The following is a 20608-nucleotide window of genomic DNA, read 5'->3' on the forward strand; positions in this document are numbered from 1 at the left end:
TCGTCAAGGTATGACTGGAGGTTGGCTGTGCCTAATGGGTTTAGGACCCCTGCAATAAATCTAGAATAGACAGATGGTGCCGTAGCCAGGCCAAAGGGCATCCTTTTCCATTGATACAAGCCTCTGGGGGTGGTGAAGGCGGTGCAGGGCCGGCTGTCCTCAGACACACGGATGGTGTAGTATGCGGCCACCGCGTCTAGGGCACTGTAGACGCGGTGCCCTCCAGCTCGTTCTACCAGCTGCTGGATCCTGGGCAGAGGGTAGCTATCCAGCTCCAGGCACTTGTTGAGGGCTCTGTAGTCGACGGCCCAGCGGGTGCTCCCGTCCTTCTTCTTGATGGGCACCAGGGGGCTGCTCCAGGCGGAGTCTGACGGCTCTATGACTCCCTCCTGTAGCCAGGTGTCCAATTGTTTCTCCAGTTCAGCCTCCTGCCGCGGGTTCAGATCCCTAAATCTCTGGCGGATCGGCTGGGTCCCTGGCTTGAGGCGCAGCTGCAGCTCGACTATATCGGTGCAGCCGGGGGTAGAGTTGGAGAAGACGTCCCTGTATTCTGATAGCATGGTCCAGACCTCCTTCTTGAGCAAGGGGTCCTTGCGCAGGAACTCGTTGTCTTCCATCTCAAGGGCCTCCCACAACTCTTGCATGTCTGGGGGCTCAGCAGGCTCTTGGAACGAGTGGAGACTCGGGGGAGGCTTATCAGAAACCTCTAAAATGTCAGGCTTGACCAGCTCCCCTGCCACTGGGAGGCCAGCGTCCAGCAGAAGGGGCGTCTCCCCTTCATTCACCACCAGCACTCGAAACACAGTGGCGGATCCAGGCCTGTGGGCATACAGGCCTTCTGGGATGACAAGATCCTCCCCAAACCTCTGTTCTGGGGCAGCTAGTTGGATGGCATCCTTGGTGCGGTGGCCTACTAGCTCAACAGGGACCGCCATGACACCGCGGCCAGGCAAGACCACCCGCTTGGCCGTGCGCAGTTGGGGTGGCTGGCCGTCAGTTGGAGTGACAGCGCTTAACCTATACGTGGCTGGGGTGGGGCCAGCTTCGGCTCCGGGACCCACCGGCCGCGACTTGACGGGCTCGGCCTCGGGAGGGGCTGACGTGTCGGAGCCAGGTGTGGCTCCGAGGGCGTCCGGCCACGATTTGACGGGCTCGGCGCTGGGAGAGGCCAAAGTGCTGGGTCCAGCCTGGGCTCCGTGGGCGTCCGGCCGCAACTTGACGGGCTCGGCGCTAGGAGAGGCTGAGGCAGCGGAGCCATGCATGGTTCCGGAGGCAGCCGGCCACGACTTGACGGGCACGGCGCCGGGAGAGGCTGATTCCTGGGAGTTGAGTGTGGCTCCGGGTACATCAGACCGCGACTTGACGGGTCTGGACTCGGGCTTGGCTGGTGGATTGGCTGGAGGTCCCAGGTAGAGGGGGCCAGGTGGACACGGCTGGCCGTTGATAAAGGTGTCGGCGGAGAAGATTGGTTCTGGAGGGCTGGCAATCTCAGGGAACGTTGTTGGCAGGTTCTCCCGCGGCACCTTGGGCACTGGGGGCAACCCCATGGCTAGCAGGTTGGTCCCCCTATGGGCGTTGAGCGCAGCATCCACCCAGTGCGTGCCTTTCTCGACCACACGCGGCTGCTCTGGCAGCGGGCCTGGCAGAGGCCCCTCATAACTCAACTCTCTCTCGGCTGTCTCCCGGTCAATGGGGACGCCACGGAGTGGGATAAACTCCCCACGCACCCACAAGCAAGGTGGTTGCATGTCGAAACAGAGCCTAGTTCCGAACTCCTTGAGAAAAAACCCTCCTAGGTTCAGAGGGTGTGAGAGGTTCCGGACCACAGTCACGTGGTAAAGATGGAGTATAAGAGTGTGTGAGACTGCCATATATAATTCTTTCAATTTTCCTATTACCTGGAGGGGTTGGCCTTCCTCGTTAGCAGTCAGGATTTGGGTGTTGTCCGGAATCAACATGCGTTGCACGCCCATTGCGTGCATGAGGTGTTCAGAAATTACAGCAGACCCTGGTACACGGTTGCCAGAATCGATCATGGCATCAACCTGTACATGCTGGGCAGGGTCAGGAGTAGGAAACCTCACCCTGATATGGCAGGGGAAGTGGAGGTCCTGCCCTTGAGACAAGGGGGCCTCCCGTTCGGCTGGGGTTGGCAGAAACTTCGGTGGTGGCCGAACCGCAGCTATGGTGGTATCGCTTACCATGGTGGCTTAGACTGTAGCTTCGAATCACTAGAGCTTATTAATTATCACTGGGTCAACGATTTTATATTTATTTTTATCACTTGGTTGACATTTATACACACTTATGTGTTGTTATCACTAGGAGCTCTAGGTGTGATTCTGGAAGCACTGGCAGCAGGGAATGTCCGTCCTGCAAGGTTCAGAGGGGTGACGGCGGTAGGGAATGACCCGTCCTACAGCGCCGCTGGTTCGAATCCCGAAAATGGCGGCAGGGAATGGCCCGTCCTACAGCGCCTCGGGTTCGAATCCTGGAAGGCAGCGGCAGGGAATGTCCCGTCCTGCCGTGCCTGTGGCTCAAAATCTGCTATCCGTCGCAGTGGTAGGGCTTACTTGTGTGCTGAAGCTTCGCAGCCACACATTGCCTTCTCAAGGAGACCAGCACCCAGCTGTCTGTCTCGTAGGTTTGGCCTGGGTGTCCTGGGGCTTGTCCCAGCTACACTTGCCAATTTAGACTCAGTTCTGTAGCCGTCTGAGCTAAATTATCCGATTACCGTGGCTGCGCACCTAGCGCTACTCCTACACGGTACGGAAAAAGCGTCTTAACTGGCGCTTTTAGCAGGCTAAATCTGCTTGCCGTAGGCCAGAGGCCCACATATTGCGTTCAAAATGATGGAAATTCGACCTAAAAAGGCCGTCTCGCGGGTCAGTTGGCTTCTCAGTTGGCGGCTGATTGTCCCCTTACTTGCCAAAGGGTCCAACCAGGGGTAGAATAGGCTAGTTTCTGTAAGGCTCGATTGAAACACGCTGACACCAAGTTCTGGTAAGCCGAGCGTTCTCGGCCCACAGGGTAACGAGTTCGAGTTCAACGAGCCCTAGCCTTGAATTATTCTACCAAAACAAACTAGCAGGATTTAGTCATACAGAAATTATATATTTAACTGAATAATATTTACAAGCAATGTTTACTATATATATACAACAGATTATAACAATGGTTAGGTTTGAAGGGGGTGTGGGACGCTAGGGCTTAGCTCCCGGCGGTAGACAGGCTGTGGGGGCAGCGGTGGTAAAAGGGGAGGCAGCGCCTCCCGGTTATATAAGCGCGTGAGGGGCGCGTGATAGCTGCATGTTTGAGCCCCTCCCCACATTTAGGCAGGCCAGTTTGACCGCTAGATAGCGGGGTCAACATCGGTCATGAGATAGATGGTGATATAATAAGATTAGTGCAGTGGGTTTGTTATGATAAGTCACAGCGTAGCAACTCTGTAAACTGCCTGTCCGTCTGGTTGTCGTATTACCACAAAATCACAATAAATCGAATTTTTTTTCCTCGAATAGAGACTCCTACGTAACATTGAAAAGTATCATAGCAATTTGATAGATACTCCTTCGCTTTTTAAAACACCAAATATTTAAAGTGCCACTAGAGGCCTCTAGGGGCGTATCCGCTAGTACTTATAATATATAATAGTAGAATATTTTAAGACAATGAATAATTTACTAACAGCTAATACGACTATCAGGGGTTTCAAATGTCCATAATTTATTACAGGCTAGCTAGCCCAAATCTTCTACCTGTTTTCCTGGGGCTTCCAAGCTTTTTTTTTTGGGGGGGGGAGGTGAAATTTTTTAAGGAGGGGGGGTAATCCCAACTTTACCCCCCCCCCCCCTTGGACGTCTATGCTGTTTTCATATCTTTTCTATATTATCTTTGTGCAAACTAAATCAATTATATTAGAATTAGGGAACAGAATGTTCTTGTTTCTTAAAATTTCAATTAATAATTTCTGGTCAGTTTGCTACACCTGAACTTTCTTAATAAAAAAAAATAATTGCTATAATTAAGAACAATTTGATTTTGCTTGGATACATTAGATACACTTGAAGTTTGCTTTATAACGTATTTTTAGAACAACAAGGAAAATTATACAACAATGTTATAAGCTAATCATCTCTATAATCAAGTAATAAACATGTATATATGTAATTAAACATTATCATGTATTTAAGCAGTTTTTCAACAAATTTACTTTCAATTTTGTTTCGACTGTTATACATTTATATTCTGATTAATCAGTTCTGACACTCTACAAGTATTAATTTTCATAGGTCCCTATTTTGGAGGGAGGGTACCACCACCCTCCAAAGAGAAATAGCCCCTAGAAAAAATTACTTTTTCTTTTAAAATCTAAAATAATAAATTGGGCTATCAAATTCGACTCTCTCCTCCTCAAGTGCCCCTAGAGGCCTCTAGGGACGTAGCCGCTAATAAACATCTAAAGTAAACCAAATATTTTTTAGTTTAAAATCTATTCTGCATTTAAAGATGTTTTGTTACATTAATCTTGTAAATTTGTCTTGGTCCATTTGTAAATCTTCTATGTTTTGGCCTTATTTCTTTGGATACAGTAAAATAAGATGTTAAATATGTAGCCGTTAGTATCCTATCCTATTATATAAAGTAACTAGCGGCTTTTTTTTTTGGGGGGGGGGGGGGGGTAGTCGACCCCACTATTTTAATTTTAGTTTTTTTTTTGGGGGGGGGGGGAATTTTTCATTTTTTGGGGGGTTGGGGGTGGGACACAAAATAGTTATAAACATTCCCGGGACCTATGAGAAGCTACCCGATCGGTTCAGCGGTTAGCGAGATCCTTCGCTACAAACAAACAGACAGACAAACAAACAGACAGACAGACATCGTTCTACTTTGTATTATACTATCGGCTGTGCCCCTAGTAGCTATTGAAGGGCAGAAAAATAGTCTAAAACCATACCGACTTGTTTGGAAAAAAATAGCCTAAAACCATCTTAGGACATATAAGAAACTTCACTATAAAGTAGAACCATATCGGTTCATCGGTTAGCGAGATCCTTCGCTACAGACAAAAAAGCTTATTACTTTATATGATAGGATATAAGGTTTTTTTTCTCTGTAACGAAGGACCTCACTAATCGCTGAACCGATTTAGTTCTCCTTTTTAAGGAATCTTCAAATATGTCCCAGGATGGTTTTAGGTTATTTTATTTCCGGATTTATGTCTTGGGATGGTTTTAGGCCATTTTTTGCCATATCCTAGCTTTTGAAATACAGAGCCCCGAGATGCTAGGGGCGCAGCCGATAGTTTAATAATATAATATCTATAATACAAATTAGAACGATGTCTCTCTGTCTGTCTGAAGCTTAAGATCTCAGTAACCACTGCACCGATTGGGCTCTACTCTTCAGGGAATATACCTACTCTTCAGGGAATATACCTACTGGTCCTGTGATGGTTTTAAGCTGTTTTCTTGGGGGGTGGGACACCCCCAACCTCCCCAAAAACAAAAAAAATCACCCCACAATTTTTTAGACAGTTATTTCACAATAAATGGCAGCACCAGAAAGACTTAATTTTTTTTAATTACCTCTTTGAGGCTAGGAGCGAACCCGCTAGTTTAATAATATAATATTAAATTATAAAATAAATAATAGTTTTTTAATAAACAAGGTTGACAACATCCATAAGTAGCGAAGCACATGTAAATTTTGTGTAAGAATACAGACAAGAAGGTCAAAAAAGCATTTGTTGAAATATAGAGAAAATCACGAAACTTTTTCCACATATTTTTATATTTTATGATATTTCTATTTTGTTTGATGGCTGACAGATTAACGGTCAAAGTGAATTACATACTTGATGCTCAAAACAACGGGAAATTTTATTTTTATATAATCATCCACAAAAACTTTGAAAATCGGACCAAAAACACCAAAGAAAAGGGGAATCATGTAAAAAAATCTACCTATTCTTTCATTTTTTAACACAAAAATCCCTCAAAACAGAACAGAAGACATGGGGTAAAAGGTGAAAGATAAAAAAAAATAGCTAAAATCCTGCTAAAAAGCAGTCCGACGACGGCCATGGACGTTTCATAGTTGATTATACTCTTTATGCTGGGAATTTTTTTCCCCTCAATCCGTCTATAAGCACAGACGGACGGACGTACATATAAAAGTATAGTGTAGCTTTGCCACTAAAAAGTTATTAACGAATGGAAAATACACTTGTTTGTGTCATTGGCCTTATTCTAGTATGTCTATTTTATTAATCTAATTTATTTTGAAGAAATGTCAAAAATTGGGGGGGGGGGGGGAGGGTGTGATAAAGGGGAATGTTAAATGTAAAATGTATTTGATATACTAGAAGGACATTTTCTTAACTTCTTAGGTTGTTACCTATTCTTTTCTGTTAGTAGAGAAGCTACGCTATATTTCGAAATGCCCGTCCGTCTGTCTATTATAATCTAGAAACATGAATTTCTCGGCTGCTATAGGCTGAAAATTTTTGTTAAAATTTTCTATACTGAAGAGCATCCAGAATATAATTTTGTAATTTTTTTAAGATTACTATTTTCTAAATTTTTGGTCCTGGGATAGTCCAAGGCTTGTAGTAATTTTATGCTTTGTCGAATACAAAGCCTTTAAATGCTAGGGGCGCATACGCTAGTTCTAGATAGACGGCTGATTTTTTTTCTGGTGAACGATTTTTCCTTCTCTATATTTTACTTGGTCCGACAGTCTCTTGGTAATTCTCTGACTGGCATTTGATTTACATTGGAAAATAATATTCTAAATAGACAGATTTTTTCCAAGTATACATTTTCTTGATTGATGAGTATCTACTCTATATCTTACTTGGACCGTCAGTCTGTCTCTAATGCTCTAGAGGATAACAAAATTAAATATATTTTCTTTTTTTGCAATGACAGGAGGCTTTTTGGTTAAAATTTTGATGAACAATTTACGTCTACTTTATAAATCACTAGCAGCTTCACCCCAAGCCTCAAGGGGCTTTGGCCTAATTTTTTTTTTTTTTTTTAATTGGAGATGCAACCAATGCAACCACTAATACATTTTTTAAAAATAGGGGGGGGGTGAGATTTTTTTGTTTTTGCGGGGGTTGTGGGTGTCCCCCCAAGAAAAGAGCCTAAAACCACTACAGGACCAGTAGGTATATTCCCTGAAGAGTAGAGCCCATTCGGTTCAGTGGTTACCGAGATCTTAAGCTTCAGACGGACAGACAGACATCAAGCTACTTTGTATTATAAATATCATTAATCAGTCTATCAGTCTTATTTTTACATTCAAAAGCTACGCTACGTATGGATGTTGTCATCCTTGTTTTATTATCAAAGATACTCTTCGAAAATTTTAAAAAGAATATTTACAATATATAATTTACTTTGTTCATCGGTCTAACGGAATGCATTGAATATGTAATATGTTTTACAATAGTATATTGTATGGGAGAAAAATAAATGATTTTAAAAAATGAATTTTTGACCAATTAGCATCTACTCTAAATTATCGTTATGTTATAATTTTTTTTTATTTTATGAAGATTCTAATGCCACTTAAGCATATATCCTTATACTAAAGTAACAGGATGTCTGTTTGTCTGTGTGTTTGTCTATGTGTTTGTCTGTGTGTTTGTCTGTGTGTTTGTACCAAAGGATCTCGCTAAACGCTGAACTGATCGGGTTCTCCTTAACAGGGTAGCTTCTCATAGGTCCCGGGAAGGTTTAAACTTTTTTGGGGGAGGGTACCACCACCCTCCCAAGAGAAATCGCAACTAGAAAAAAAATTTCTCCCGCCCACCCCCAAAAAAATTTATTTTTTGTAACAAAAATTCAAAATGGGGGGAGGGGAGAGAGAGGGCACCCCCCCATCAAAAAAAATTTCCCTCCAAATTTTTTTTTACTTTTTCTTTTAAAATTCTAAATAATAAATTGGGTTATAAAATTTGACTCTCCTCTTCTAAAGTGTCCCTAGAGGCCTCTAGGGACGTAGCCGCTAGTACTGTATATCTCACTTTGTTGGTATGAATGTCAATAATGCATTGGAGTAGATTTGAATGTTGTAAGAAAATGTTATTTTCGTGACTTTTGCTAATATATCCGCATTGTGAAATTTATTATAAAAAATCTTTAGTATCTGTTATTTTTACATTTCTTGATATTTTACCAAAATAGTTTTATTTGTCTGTGCTTTGCTACTTCGATGTTGTCATCCTTGTTTATTTCTTACTTACATCATTGTTCTGCCTTTAATGCTTTAAATAAGATTTTCTTCTCAATGTCCATCTACTTATCAACTTACTTTGTTTGGGCACCTGTCAACCCGCGACCGTGGCTCAACACGTAGCGCATTCGCTCGTCGTCGGGAAGGTGATAGGTTCGAATCTCAGTCCGACACCGCGTCAAAACTAAAGACGTTAAAAATGGTTCCCTCTGCTACTATGTCAAATGCGCGACGTAAATAGTTAGAGTGGGGGGAATGCCTTTGCCCAAAACAGGCGCAACTCGTTACCATGCACAGTTAGGACTTCTCAGACAAAGGTCGTGCATCACAGAGAGTTGGTTGTCTGTAATGTACTGTACTACGGGTATGAGGTGAAGGACCAAGAGTCTGGCCTTGAGTTGACAAGTTGACTGTTCAGTCCAGGTGCAACTCACCCAAACGACATTAGCATTGGGCACCTGTCTGTCCTGCATGTTGCAGCAAATTCACGTATTTTTTTAACAACTAGCGGCTTCGCCCCTAACCTCTAGGGTCTTTTTCAAAAAATTTCGCAAATAAATGGCGAATTTGCAAAATTTATGTGCAATCACTCTATAATTAGTAGCGAAGCGAAGCTACTTTATAATTCCAAATGTCCGTCCGTCTGTCTGTAATTAATGAATTGGGGGTTTTCTCCGCTCCTATTCAAGATAGACAGCTGAAATTTTTAGTGAAGATTCCTATGCCATATGCCCATCTAATCTATACATTGTTTTACAATACACAATTTTAAAAAATTAAATGTCTCTCTCCGTAACTTCCTTTTTCTTTAATTCCATTATTTTTTCTTTTAAATGTATCTATAATATTGCCTTTCTCTTTCTTTAAAACATTGGTGGATTTTATTATCCCAATATTTTTTATTTTAAATTACCGTCATGAAAGGGTTATAATGTTTAAAATTTTAGTTTAATATCTTAACACATTAGGGGTTTTCTTAGATTTACTATAATATAAATTTAAGTTTTCTGTTTCATGAATAGAAATCAAATACTTCAATGCTATTCAAATAGCAACATGAATTTGAAAAACTTAATTAATGATACAAAAAGTAAAATAAATGGATTTATCGTTCTGGTCAATGAGAGTTTAATCTTGATTATTGGAGCGCTATGAGTTTTAAACATTATATGCTTGGAAGACTCGGGCTCAATTATAGATGTTTATTTCCTATATAGATCATGGATCTTGATGCATTAAAGCAAGCCGTTTTGCAAATGTTTAAAATTAGAAGTTCTTGTTTAACAAAAGTTGTTGCAAATATAGGTATTAAAAAAATGCCCCCTCTGCCACCAAACACCTCATGACACTGTTCAACTGCCCCAACGCATCTTACAGTTTTATCACTATGGACTCAGCCTGTTTTGGCGATGACCTCCGAATTAGTTGCCGAATGTGTACGCAGTTTCCTGAGTGTTTCCTCATCCTAGCTCAATATTTACTACTAGCTAAAAATCTTAAAACTTCCCTCAAAAAATCTAAATTTGAATGTATAAACGATTTATACATTATAAATTTGAATTTTTCAAATTTTGATATTTTTTTTAAAGTTTGAAGCTTTTTTAGCTAGTAGTAAATATTGAGCTAGGATGGGGAAACACTCAGGAAACTGCGTACACATTCGGCAACTAATTCGGAGGTCATCGTTTTGGCGGCCAATTTGATGTGCTGAAATTTAATTTCCAAATGTGTACGCAGTTTCCGCAGTGTTTTCTCATCCTATATCAATATTTACTACTAGCTAAAAAAGCTTCAAACTTCCAAACTTTCAAAATTTTGAACATATAAACGATTTATACATCTAAAACTTTAATTTTCAAAAAATTTTTTTTTTTTTTTGGAAGTTTGAAGCTTTTTTAGCTTGTAGTAAATATTGAGATAGGATGAGGAAACACCGCGGAGACTGCGTACACATTTGGAAATTAAAATTCAGCACATCGCCAATTTTCTTAAACTTGAAGAGGGCGTACCTTGAAGAGAAAACACGGATTCATTCTACTGAAGAGATTTCCCCTGGAGGCTAATCAATCAATCAACCTATATCAGTGTAACTATTCAGAGAGAGGGTTGATAATGAACCTTTTATTACAATAGACATCAAAGTTTTATAATACCGTTTTCTTATTCATTGGCTTAACAACTTTGGGGACTTTGATTTGTTGATTCATTATGTTGAGTGTCCAAGCGTTTCAACCACTAAGTTTAATCATTGGTACATTGGTACCAATTAATTTGCCTCTGAGATGCTTTTTAATATTTTTCTCTTGCTTCAAATCAAATTTCAAAATTGAGTCACCAAAAATACTTAACTAATTATTGCTCTTGAAGAAACATTTTATGGAGTCAGATATTGCTTTATACCTCATTTTAATCACCTGGCATTGCTGTATAATACTGCACAGGTTAGAACTTGGTTGTTTTTAAAACAGTTGATGACAAAAGGGATAAACAAACTTTTGTTGTAGCTCTCAAACCCATACTTTTTTGGCTGTAAAGAAGATTTTTATATTGCTGTAACATCCACTTATCTTGGACAAAGTAGCATCGGACAAAGTAGCAACCGAACAAAGTAGCAACCGGACAGAGTAGCCTCCTGACAAAGTAGCCTCCTAAGGAAAGTAGCCTCCACTATTAATAAAGGTCATTGCCGCAGCACTCAGCCCCCTGGCCTGCCTAGCCGCGGGCGCTCGGCCCCCTTGCCTGTAACCTAACCTAACCTTACCTAAACATTTTTTAAAAAATTAAAAATTTGAAAAAATCTACCAACCACTTTTTGTAAAATCCACGAAATTCTAAACTATAAATAAGTTAATGTACATTAAACATTCATACATAGGTTAGGTTAGGTTAGAGGCTAGGGGGCCGAGCGCCCGTGGCTAGGCAGGCCAGAGGGCCGAGCGCTGCGGCCATGATCTTTATTAACAGTGGAGGCAACTTTTCTTAAATAAATGTCCGGTTGCTACTTTGTCCGAGGCTTCTTTGTCCAACATCCACATCCACTCACATTTGAGTTTTATTTATTTAACTTGATCCGTTAAACATTTCAAAATAAATCATCCATATAACTCCAACAACATTCAAGCAACTGGACCAGGACCTGGACTGTAAATCAAGTCGAAAAAAAGGTCCTTGACTGCAATCCCGTCAGTACGAGGTAACATTCAAGCAAATGAGTTTCCATATCATGACAGCTAGAAAGAGTTCTATAAAGCTTTGCTAAATAAAATTGTATGTCCCTTCAAATTGATTGTCATATGCATATAACCAATCTGAACTATTGAAGCATAGACCTACAGACATAAACAATCCAGAGAACCTTTGTACATATAATCATAATAACAAGGATGACAACATCCATAAAAGCGAAGCACTGAAACGGTAGGACAAACGGACATTAACACTTGTGTATTGTGAGAACCGAATAATCAGAATATGAATGTATAAGAGTCGAAGCAAAATTGTCAGTAAATTTGTTGACAAACTGCTTGATTCAGGATAATGTTTATGGACATACTTACATTTTTAGGACTTGATTATAAAGTTGCTTTACTTATAACATTATACATTGTTGTCCCAGGAATCAATATACCAAAAATCAGATAATTCGGATGATTAGATCACAAAAAAATTTGTTGTTAAAAAAGTAAAAAAATCGACATGTTTAAAATAGACGTACGGACATTCTGGTAATGACGCTTTCTATATCGTACCTAATTACTAAAGGAATCACCATCCAAAGTTTGAAATCAATAGGACAATTCTAACATGTCTAGATTAACAAAAAAGCTATCCGTTACGGACCTACAGACGGATCGACCCTAATTATAGAAAAACTTCGCTTTTAAAAACAAATTTTTATCTTGCAAAATTATATTTATTTCACACAAAGCAAACAATATAAAACAAAGTTATAATAAAATCACATTCATACTCAAGGTTATATCCAAAAGAAACAAGAAGTGTAAACATTAATCCTAGAGGTTTTTATTAAATTAAAGTATCAATAAATCCAGCCCACTTACCCCTAACAGAAAACAACTATTTTCATCTTTTTTTTATTCATATACATATATCAGAAAAATGATATCATGTTTTGAAAGTTTTTTATTCCAAAGTTGGTGATATTTGAAATATGATAATGGATTAAGACCAAATAAAAAAATAATTAATTTGACAAATAACAACTGAAAGCACAAATCCTACGCATATGAATAGAACCTGAATCAAAAAGTCTATAAAAACTAGAGTTACATAAAACTAAAATCGCGCAATTTTCATAATTTTGATTATTTTCTGTCAGAGATAATTGGGTTAAAATAAGCAATACTTTTAGTGTAATAAAAAAAACACACTGTATATGATATTTATAGAGGGGTCAAAAATAGGATTTTGGGAACAGGAGCATAGCATCTCTATAGATTATGGTACCAAATGCTATGTATGTCAGGCAAAATAGTGTAGATGGAGATTGTCCAGGATAATGATCTTCTCTTTTTCATATTTAGCTGCAAATGACTCCAGCACCTAAGAATAAAAAAAATAGATGACAACAACAAAAATGTCAACTTTAACGTCAATCCTTTTCATTTTACCTTGGGATAATTTTAAGTATGGCCTGTATGAAAACAATGTGTGAATACACATTACTGCATACTTCCTACTTTTTAGGAAACTTTCATTTGGAAAGAATTTTTTTTTAGATTAACCATATCAATAAAATTTGACTGTATATATTTAATTAATTTATTATTGTTTTTTTTTCTATGCATGTACACCCAAGAATAATAAATCTAACCTAAAAAAAGGGTACACAAGCATAGTACAACTGAAGAAAGCGCCTTTTAGTCTATTTTTAATAATTTAATCTTTAATATTAAAAACTATAAATATTATATTACCTTCACTTGCAACACAATTATGAAATGTGGTATATTCACAGGCATACAAAGTTTCTTCAAGGCCTGAAAAGTATAAGGCAAGCATTATAATATCAAGCTTTCAAAAAATATTTGATAATATAAATGAGTTTGTGTTATGTAACATTATAATTATAACAAAGCCAATTATATTATATAAAGTAGTAATCTTTTTTGTCTGTATCGGAGGATCTCATTAACCGCTGAACCCATATGGTTCTCATTTACAGTGCTCCTTCTTATAAGTTCTGAGATGGTTTTAGGTTATTTTGTTCTTTTATAAATAAGTCTAGGTGTTGTTTTAGACCATATTTCTGCCCTTACAAATTCCTTCAGATATAGAGGTTTAGTTGGTATGAGCGCAACCAATAGTGCAGTGTTATTTACCTGAACATGCAAAATCATCAAATAAAATATTATCAGCAGATCCCCATTCGCTGTTAGTTGTAGCAATTCCTAGAAAATCATGGTCAGAATTTAAAATGATTGCAAATTATTAGAATACATAATAATTTGTATGTAAAAGTGTTGTACAAAATACGTATTGCTATATATCTTTACCTGTGGAATATCCAAGCATATTGCAGGCAACTGATGCATCATTACTAACAATTAAATATATGTAATTAACAACAGAAGATTCTAGAACAATTTTCTTAGGGATTCTTCTAAATATTTAAAACCAATATATCTTTGAAAAGATATATTTAGGTAGCAATAAAGAATAAAACAAAATGATAAAAAAAACTTGACTTTGATAAGATAATATTAAATTACTGGGAATTATATAAATATAAGAAAATTCTAAGGAAAAAAATTTATTTGTTGAAAAATTAATAATACTTACTCGCCCCAACTATCATCACAAACATGTTTGTACGTTGATGATGCTGCATCCCAAAGCAGAATATTTCCTTTATTTGGTTTCATTCCACCTTCTAGTTTTATCCTCGAATCACCTTACACAAATTGATTAGTATTTCTAACTCATTAAATTCAATGTCCAAAATGACTGGGCTAAAGTGACATGATGTGTGTCTGTCTGTCTGTATGCTTTCAACCAAATTGAATTATGAAAATTTAAGGTAAAACTCTGAAAGAATAAAATTAGTGGTAATTTTTTGAGCTTAATATGCTTCTTTAGACAAGTTATAAAAATTCAACTGATATTATATACATATATTATATCTTACCAGATCTTGTAGTTGTAGATGTAATTGAAGTTGTAGTTGTAGATGTAGAGCAAATGACTCCAGCACCTAAGAATAAAAAAATAGATGACACCAACAAAAATCACAACTTCAACTTCAATCCTTATCATTTTACTTTGGGATAAGGTACATCAGCATAGTTATACCACTTTGGGATAAGGTACATCAGCATAGTACAACTTTGGGATAAGGTACATCAGCATAGTACAACTTTGGGATAAGGTACATCAGCAATCAGCATAGTACAACTTTGGGATAAGGTACATCAGCATAGTACAACTTTGGGATAAGGTACATCAGCATAGTACAACTTTGGGACAAGGTACATCAGCATAGTACAACTTTGGGATAAGGTACATCAGCATAGTACAACTTGGGTATAAGGTACAACAGCATAGTACAACTGAAGAAAGTGGCTTCTAGTCAATTTTAAATATTGTAATTTTTTAATATTAAAAACTATAATTATTATTATACCTTCACCCGAACCACAATCATGATCTGTGATATAAGTACAGGCATACAAATCTTCTTCAGTGCCTGAAAAGTATAAGGCAAGCATTATAATATCAAGCTTTCAAAAAATATTTGATAATATAAATGAGTTTGTGTTATGTAACATTATAATTATAATAAAGCCAATTCTATTATATAAAGTAGTAAGTTTTTTTGTCTGTAGCGGATGATCTCCCTAACAGCTGAACCGATATGGTTCTCATTTATAGTGCCCCTTCCTGTAAGTTCTGAGATGGTTTTAGGTTATTTTGTTCTTTTATAAATAAGTCTAGGTGTTGTTTTAGGCCATATTTCTGCCCTTACAAATTCCTTCAGATATAGAGCCCCTAGATGGTATGAGCGCAACCGCTAGTGAAATATAAATTATTTACCTGTACATCTAAAATCATCAAATAAAATATTATTAGCAGATCCCCAAGTGCTCACTTTTGTGGCAATTCCTAGAAAATCATGGTCAGAATTTAAAATGATTGCAAATTATTAGAATACATAATAATTTATATGTAAAAGTGTTGTACAAAATACATATTGCTATATATCTTTACCTGTGGGATATCCAAGCATATTGCAGGCAATTATTGCTTCAACTCTAACAATTAAATATATGTTATTTACAATAGAAGATTCTAGAACAATTTTCTTAGGGATTCTATTAAATATTTAAAACCAATATATCTTAGGTAGTAATAAAGAATAAAACAAAATGATAAAAAAAAACTTGACTTTGATAAGATAATATAAAATTACTGGGAATAATATAAATATAAGAAAAGATTAAGAAAAAAAATAATTTGTTGAAAAATTAATAATACTTACTCGTCCCAAAAATCATCACAAACATGTTTGTACTCTGATGATGCTTCATCCCAGAGCAGAACATTTCCTTTATTTGGTGTCATTCCACCTTCTAGTTTTATCCTCCAATCACCTTACACAAATTGATTAATATTTCTAACTCATTAAATTCAAAGTTCAAAATGACTGGGCAAAGTGACATGATGTGTGTCTGTCTGTCTGTATGCTTTCAACCAAATTGAATTATGAAAATTTAAGGTAAAACTCTGAAAAGAATAAAATTAGTGGTAATTTTTTGAGCTTAATATGCTTCTTTAGACAAGTTATAAAAATTCAACTGATATTATATACATGTATTATATCTTACCAGATCTTGTAGTTGTAGATGTAACCGAAGTTGTAGTTGTAGTTGTAGTTGTAGATGTAGTTGTAGATGTAGTTGTAGTTGTAGTTGTAGTTGTAGTTGTAGTTGTAGTTGTAGTTGTAGTTGTAGTTGTAGTTGTAGTTGTAGTTGTAGTTGTAGTTGTAGTTGTAGTTGTAGTTGTAGTTGTAGTTGTAGTTGTAGTTGTAGTTGTAGTTGGCGTTGTAGTTGGCGTTGTAGTTGGCTTTGTGTTGCAGTACTTCAAACCATAGGTAGTCTTCTTGTCTTCCTTTACTACAAAAATATTGTAACTTTTATAATGAAAAAAAAACATTATACATATTTAAAAGGTTCCAGGATAAGATAAATTTACTGAGTGAAAAGTCTTTGATACTTCTTAATTATTTATTGAAATATATTTTGGTGGACATTGCACCCTCTTCAGTCTAAATGACATAAATGATATTAATTTAATCTACATATTAAAAGATAAGTAAAAATAAATTTGTATAACTATAAAGGCAAGAAAATGTTGCTAAATAAAGAAAATGATATGATTAACCTTGTAGTTTAACTGGATTGTTAAAATATTAATTCAATTAAGTATTTCTATACATATTAGGTTAGGTTAAGATATGAATGTACAAATAAGCCCCCTGCAGAAGTTAGGCAGTTGAAAAACCTATAAGATCTAGATGGTCGAAAATAGGGTAGGTTAGGTTAAGTGTCCACTCCAACGTTTGTCCACTCTGACGTTTGGGACTCCTGCGTTTGACTTAGGACCATTTAAAACAGAAATTACTTACTTCTGAGGACAGAAAGCTTACAATTCATCCTTTTGTTATTGTACTCCCACAGTAAACATTGTTTATTATCATCACAAGCCCCAGCACACTCCATAGCTGAATTACTTTTCCCTAAATCTTTTGCTCTAATTTTTGGTCTTCCCTCGAAAATTTCACATACTGATCCTAAGAATAAATAAAAAATAACATTATTAGATTATGTTTTGAAAATATGTAGTTGTGAAAATACTCACAGAAAAGAAATGGAATGTAATGCAGATGGATTATTATTCAAAATGTAAAAGGGCATAAGAATTCTCAAGTTTTCCAGGAAAAGAAATAAAATTTTTGTACTATAGAACTTGTGATTTTAGCTTGTAGATGCTAGGTAGCTTTAAAATACATCCATTTTGATAAAAAAAATATGTTATGGATGACAAAAAGAATTATGAAAAGACAACAAATATTTACCTCTTACTTCAGTTACACTAAGTGTAATGGCAATAACAGCAAGGCACAAGCATAGGGCAGTATTCACCTAAACAGTGTCATATAATGTAAATGTAATGTGAAAATAAAACAAAAAAATTTGTGGCAATTACAAATTAAATCAGTATAATAATTATCTAATTTAACAAATATACTTGATTTGCTAGATTATAATATAAAAATCTTTGAAATTGGTGTATCTTATGATGAAAAGTAAAATAATATAGAAATCTTTTTTTTATAAATTGTATTTTTCTGAAATACAAGAAATAAGTGGCATTAAAGGGTAGCTAACATATTTAGTGACATTATTTAGTTCTCAGTAAGAATTTATCTTAATTTAATTTAATTTATCTAAAACGCAAAATGAAAGTTAAAGTCTTAGATAAAACCATTGCTAAGGCTGAATACACATAGACTTCAATTTGAATACACATAGACTTCAATTTGAATACACATAGACTTCAATTTGAATACACATAGACTTCAATTTGAATACACATAGACTTCAATTTGAATACAAATAGACTTCAATTTGAATACACATAGACTTCAATTTGAATACACATAGACTTCAATTTGAATACACATAGACTTCAATTTGAATACACATAGACTTCAATTTGAATACACATAGACTTCAATTTGAATACACATAGACTTCAATTTGAATACACATAGACTTCAATTTGAATACACATAGACTTCAATTTGAATACAAATAGACTTCAATTTGAATACACATAGACTTCAATTTGAATACACATAGACTTCAATTTGAATACAAATAGACTTCAATTTGAATACACATAGACTTCAATTTGAATACACATAGACTTCAATTTGAATACAATTAGACTTCAATTTGAATACACATAGACTTCAATTTGAATACACATAGACTTCAATTTGAATACAAATAGACTTCAATTTGAATACACATAGACTTCAATTTGAATACACATAGACTTCAATTGCCGAATACTTTAAGACTACTGCTAAAGAAATCCTAGAGGAAACCAAACAAAAAGAGAAAAAGGAATGGATCACTTTAAAAACACTTAATAAAGGAGAGGAAAAATACTTAAAAGAAACTCAACATTTTTACAGCATAAAGATAAAAAGTGTACAAGAAAAGACATGAGAGATTACATTGACAATCAGGCTAAGAAAGGTAAGAGAGCAGTTGACTATGGTAATATGAAACATAACCACACATTTAAGTGGTTAATTGATATAACAAAAAAATCTTATGTAAATTTAATTCTAAATTATTAAGAAAATAGTTGATACTTAGAATGATACCAAGAAGGAAAGGAATATTAAAATAGTAATAATAGAAAGTGAGTGTAAAAATAGACTACTGTGACACAATCTTTCAATCTTTAGACACGAAAAGCTTAATTGAAAAAAAACTATTAAAGTAATATAGGTAAAGACTGAAGTTAGTATTAAGTTTTTAAATAAAATCAAAAAAGAGAATATAATAGGCATTAACACAAAAATGATAATATATTTTCTCGTATTCATTTGAATCCGGTGGATAGGAACCGATACGAAAAAACTATGTCTAGCATCGTATTATATCCAGTTTTCTACGAATATACAGTGTGTTTTTTTTATGAGAACTTTTTTGAAAGCAATTTTACCCCACTTATAGTTATCAGAATTTAATGATTAATGGCTTATTTTCTTCGTTTTTTTAAGGCAATTAATAGAACAACAAAAAAATATTTCAGTTTTTATTTAAAAAGTTCAGTAAAATCTAAATTTCAAAACTTAGGTGTCAACATATAATAATGGTTTTAGCGCATTTTTATTAAAAAAATGGATTTTCTGTAGTCGACTTTGGGGGGCCAGTACTCCCTCCCTGGTTGAGATATGACCTTCAAACTTTGATATGTTCTAGTACATGTCCCTAATAGTATCTGTATACATTTTTAGCTCTATATCTCAACTTTGAAGTGTTTAGCAGCCATTCTTGCAAAAGGTTGATTATTTGAGCATAAGAAAAATGCGCTAAAACCATTTTTAGATTTTACTGTACTTTTTAAATAAAAACTGAAATATTTTTTGCTTTTCTATTAATGGTTATAAAAAAAGAAGAGAATAAGCCATTAATCATTAAATTCTGATAACTATAAGTAAGGTAAAATTGCTTTCAAAAAAGTTCTCATAAAAAAAACACACTGTAGAAATGTACAATCATAAGATTAAAACAAGTTTTTTTAGCCGGTGCCTTCGGAACCACGGGGCTAAAAAAACTAGTTTTAATCTTATAATTGTATATTCTATATCCGCGGAAAGCCGTTTATAATACGATACGAGAAATAACTATTAAAAATGTATAAATGTGATAGAATAATATTTACTAATTTGATATTGCTTACCTTCATAGTGAAACAGTAGCAGAAACTGATACATTGCTAAATTTTTAGTTCAGTTTTATTAGGAATAACAGGTGTTATCTTCATAAAAGGACGTGCACCAACTATTCCGTTCCACAACAATAACTGGATAACCAGATATCCGGCATCTAAAATCAGCCGGATATCTGGTGTTTGGATAGTTTCAATACCGGTATCCGGGTAGTTTTAATATCCGGTATCCAGGTAGTTTTAATATCCGGTCGGATATTAAAAATGGCCGGATATCCGGCCCAACCCTACAGTTTTTGACCACATTATCTTATTCGTTCGCTGAAAGCTTAGGGTATTGAATCTTGATTGGTTGGTTCCAAAATTTTTCCATAAATAATTTTAATCTACAGAAGGTATAATTTTGTTTATTATGATTGTAGTTGTTTATTAAATTATCATTCAAGTTAGAGAGAATATTCGCTCAGATTCGTTGTCTTAAAAACTTTGGATACTTTTATTTTAATTTAATCGGTTGGTTCCAAAGTAGAAGTATCCAAACTTTTTCACTAACACAGAGGTGATAATTTTGTTCATCATCATTCATTTATATGTTTATTAGGGGGACTGCCATTAACAGTTTACACATCCTGCAAATTTACAATGGATGTGTTTTCGCCAGTACAATGGATGTATTTACGACAAACTGAATTTTAACTGTATTAAATGACAGTAAAATCGATTATCATGCCATAAATACATCTGACAATGGCATTTTATAATCTTTATTTTAATATTCAATATATGTATATGCCAATACATCTATGATGCTTTACTTTATTGTATACATTGTATGAGGTCTTCCAAAAAATTTGTGTATTGAAAGTGTAATAAC

At 35.9% G+C, this 20608-nt stretch overlaps 1 protein-coding gene across 1 annotated transcript; it reads right to left on the bottom strand.

Annotated features, from left to right (window-relative positions):
* Positions 1–12536: 12536 nt before the first annotated feature.
* LOC145305594 (scavenger receptor cysteine-rich domain-containing protein DMBT1-like) lies at positions 12537–19773 on the bottom strand. Its single transcript, XM_080147282.1, has 14 exons — positions 19747–19773; positions 17339–17405; positions 16889–17053; positions 16089–16376; positions 15743–15854; positions 15472–15515; positions 15298–15366; positions 14888–14950; positions 14393–14458; positions 14047–14158; positions 13761–13804; positions 13587–13655; positions 13182–13244; positions 12537–12807 (listed from the first exon to the last, which is right to left on the bottom strand). The coding sequence occupies exons 1-14, from the start codon at positions 19750–19752 to the stop codon at positions 12785–12787; spliced, it is 1191 nt and encodes a 396-aa protein (XP_080003408.1). The 5' UTR covers positions 19753–19773; the 3' UTR covers positions 12537–12784.
* Positions 19774–20608: the final 835 nt, after the last annotated feature.

The sequence above is a fragment of the Acartia tonsa genome, chromosome 14 (assembly GCF_053477335.1).
Source record: "Acartia tonsa isolate MP-2025a chromosome 14, ASM5347733v1, whole genome shotgun sequence".
NCBI classification, from domain to species: Eukaryota; Metazoa; Arthropoda; class Copepoda; order Calanoida; family Acartiidae; genus Acartia; species Acartia tonsa.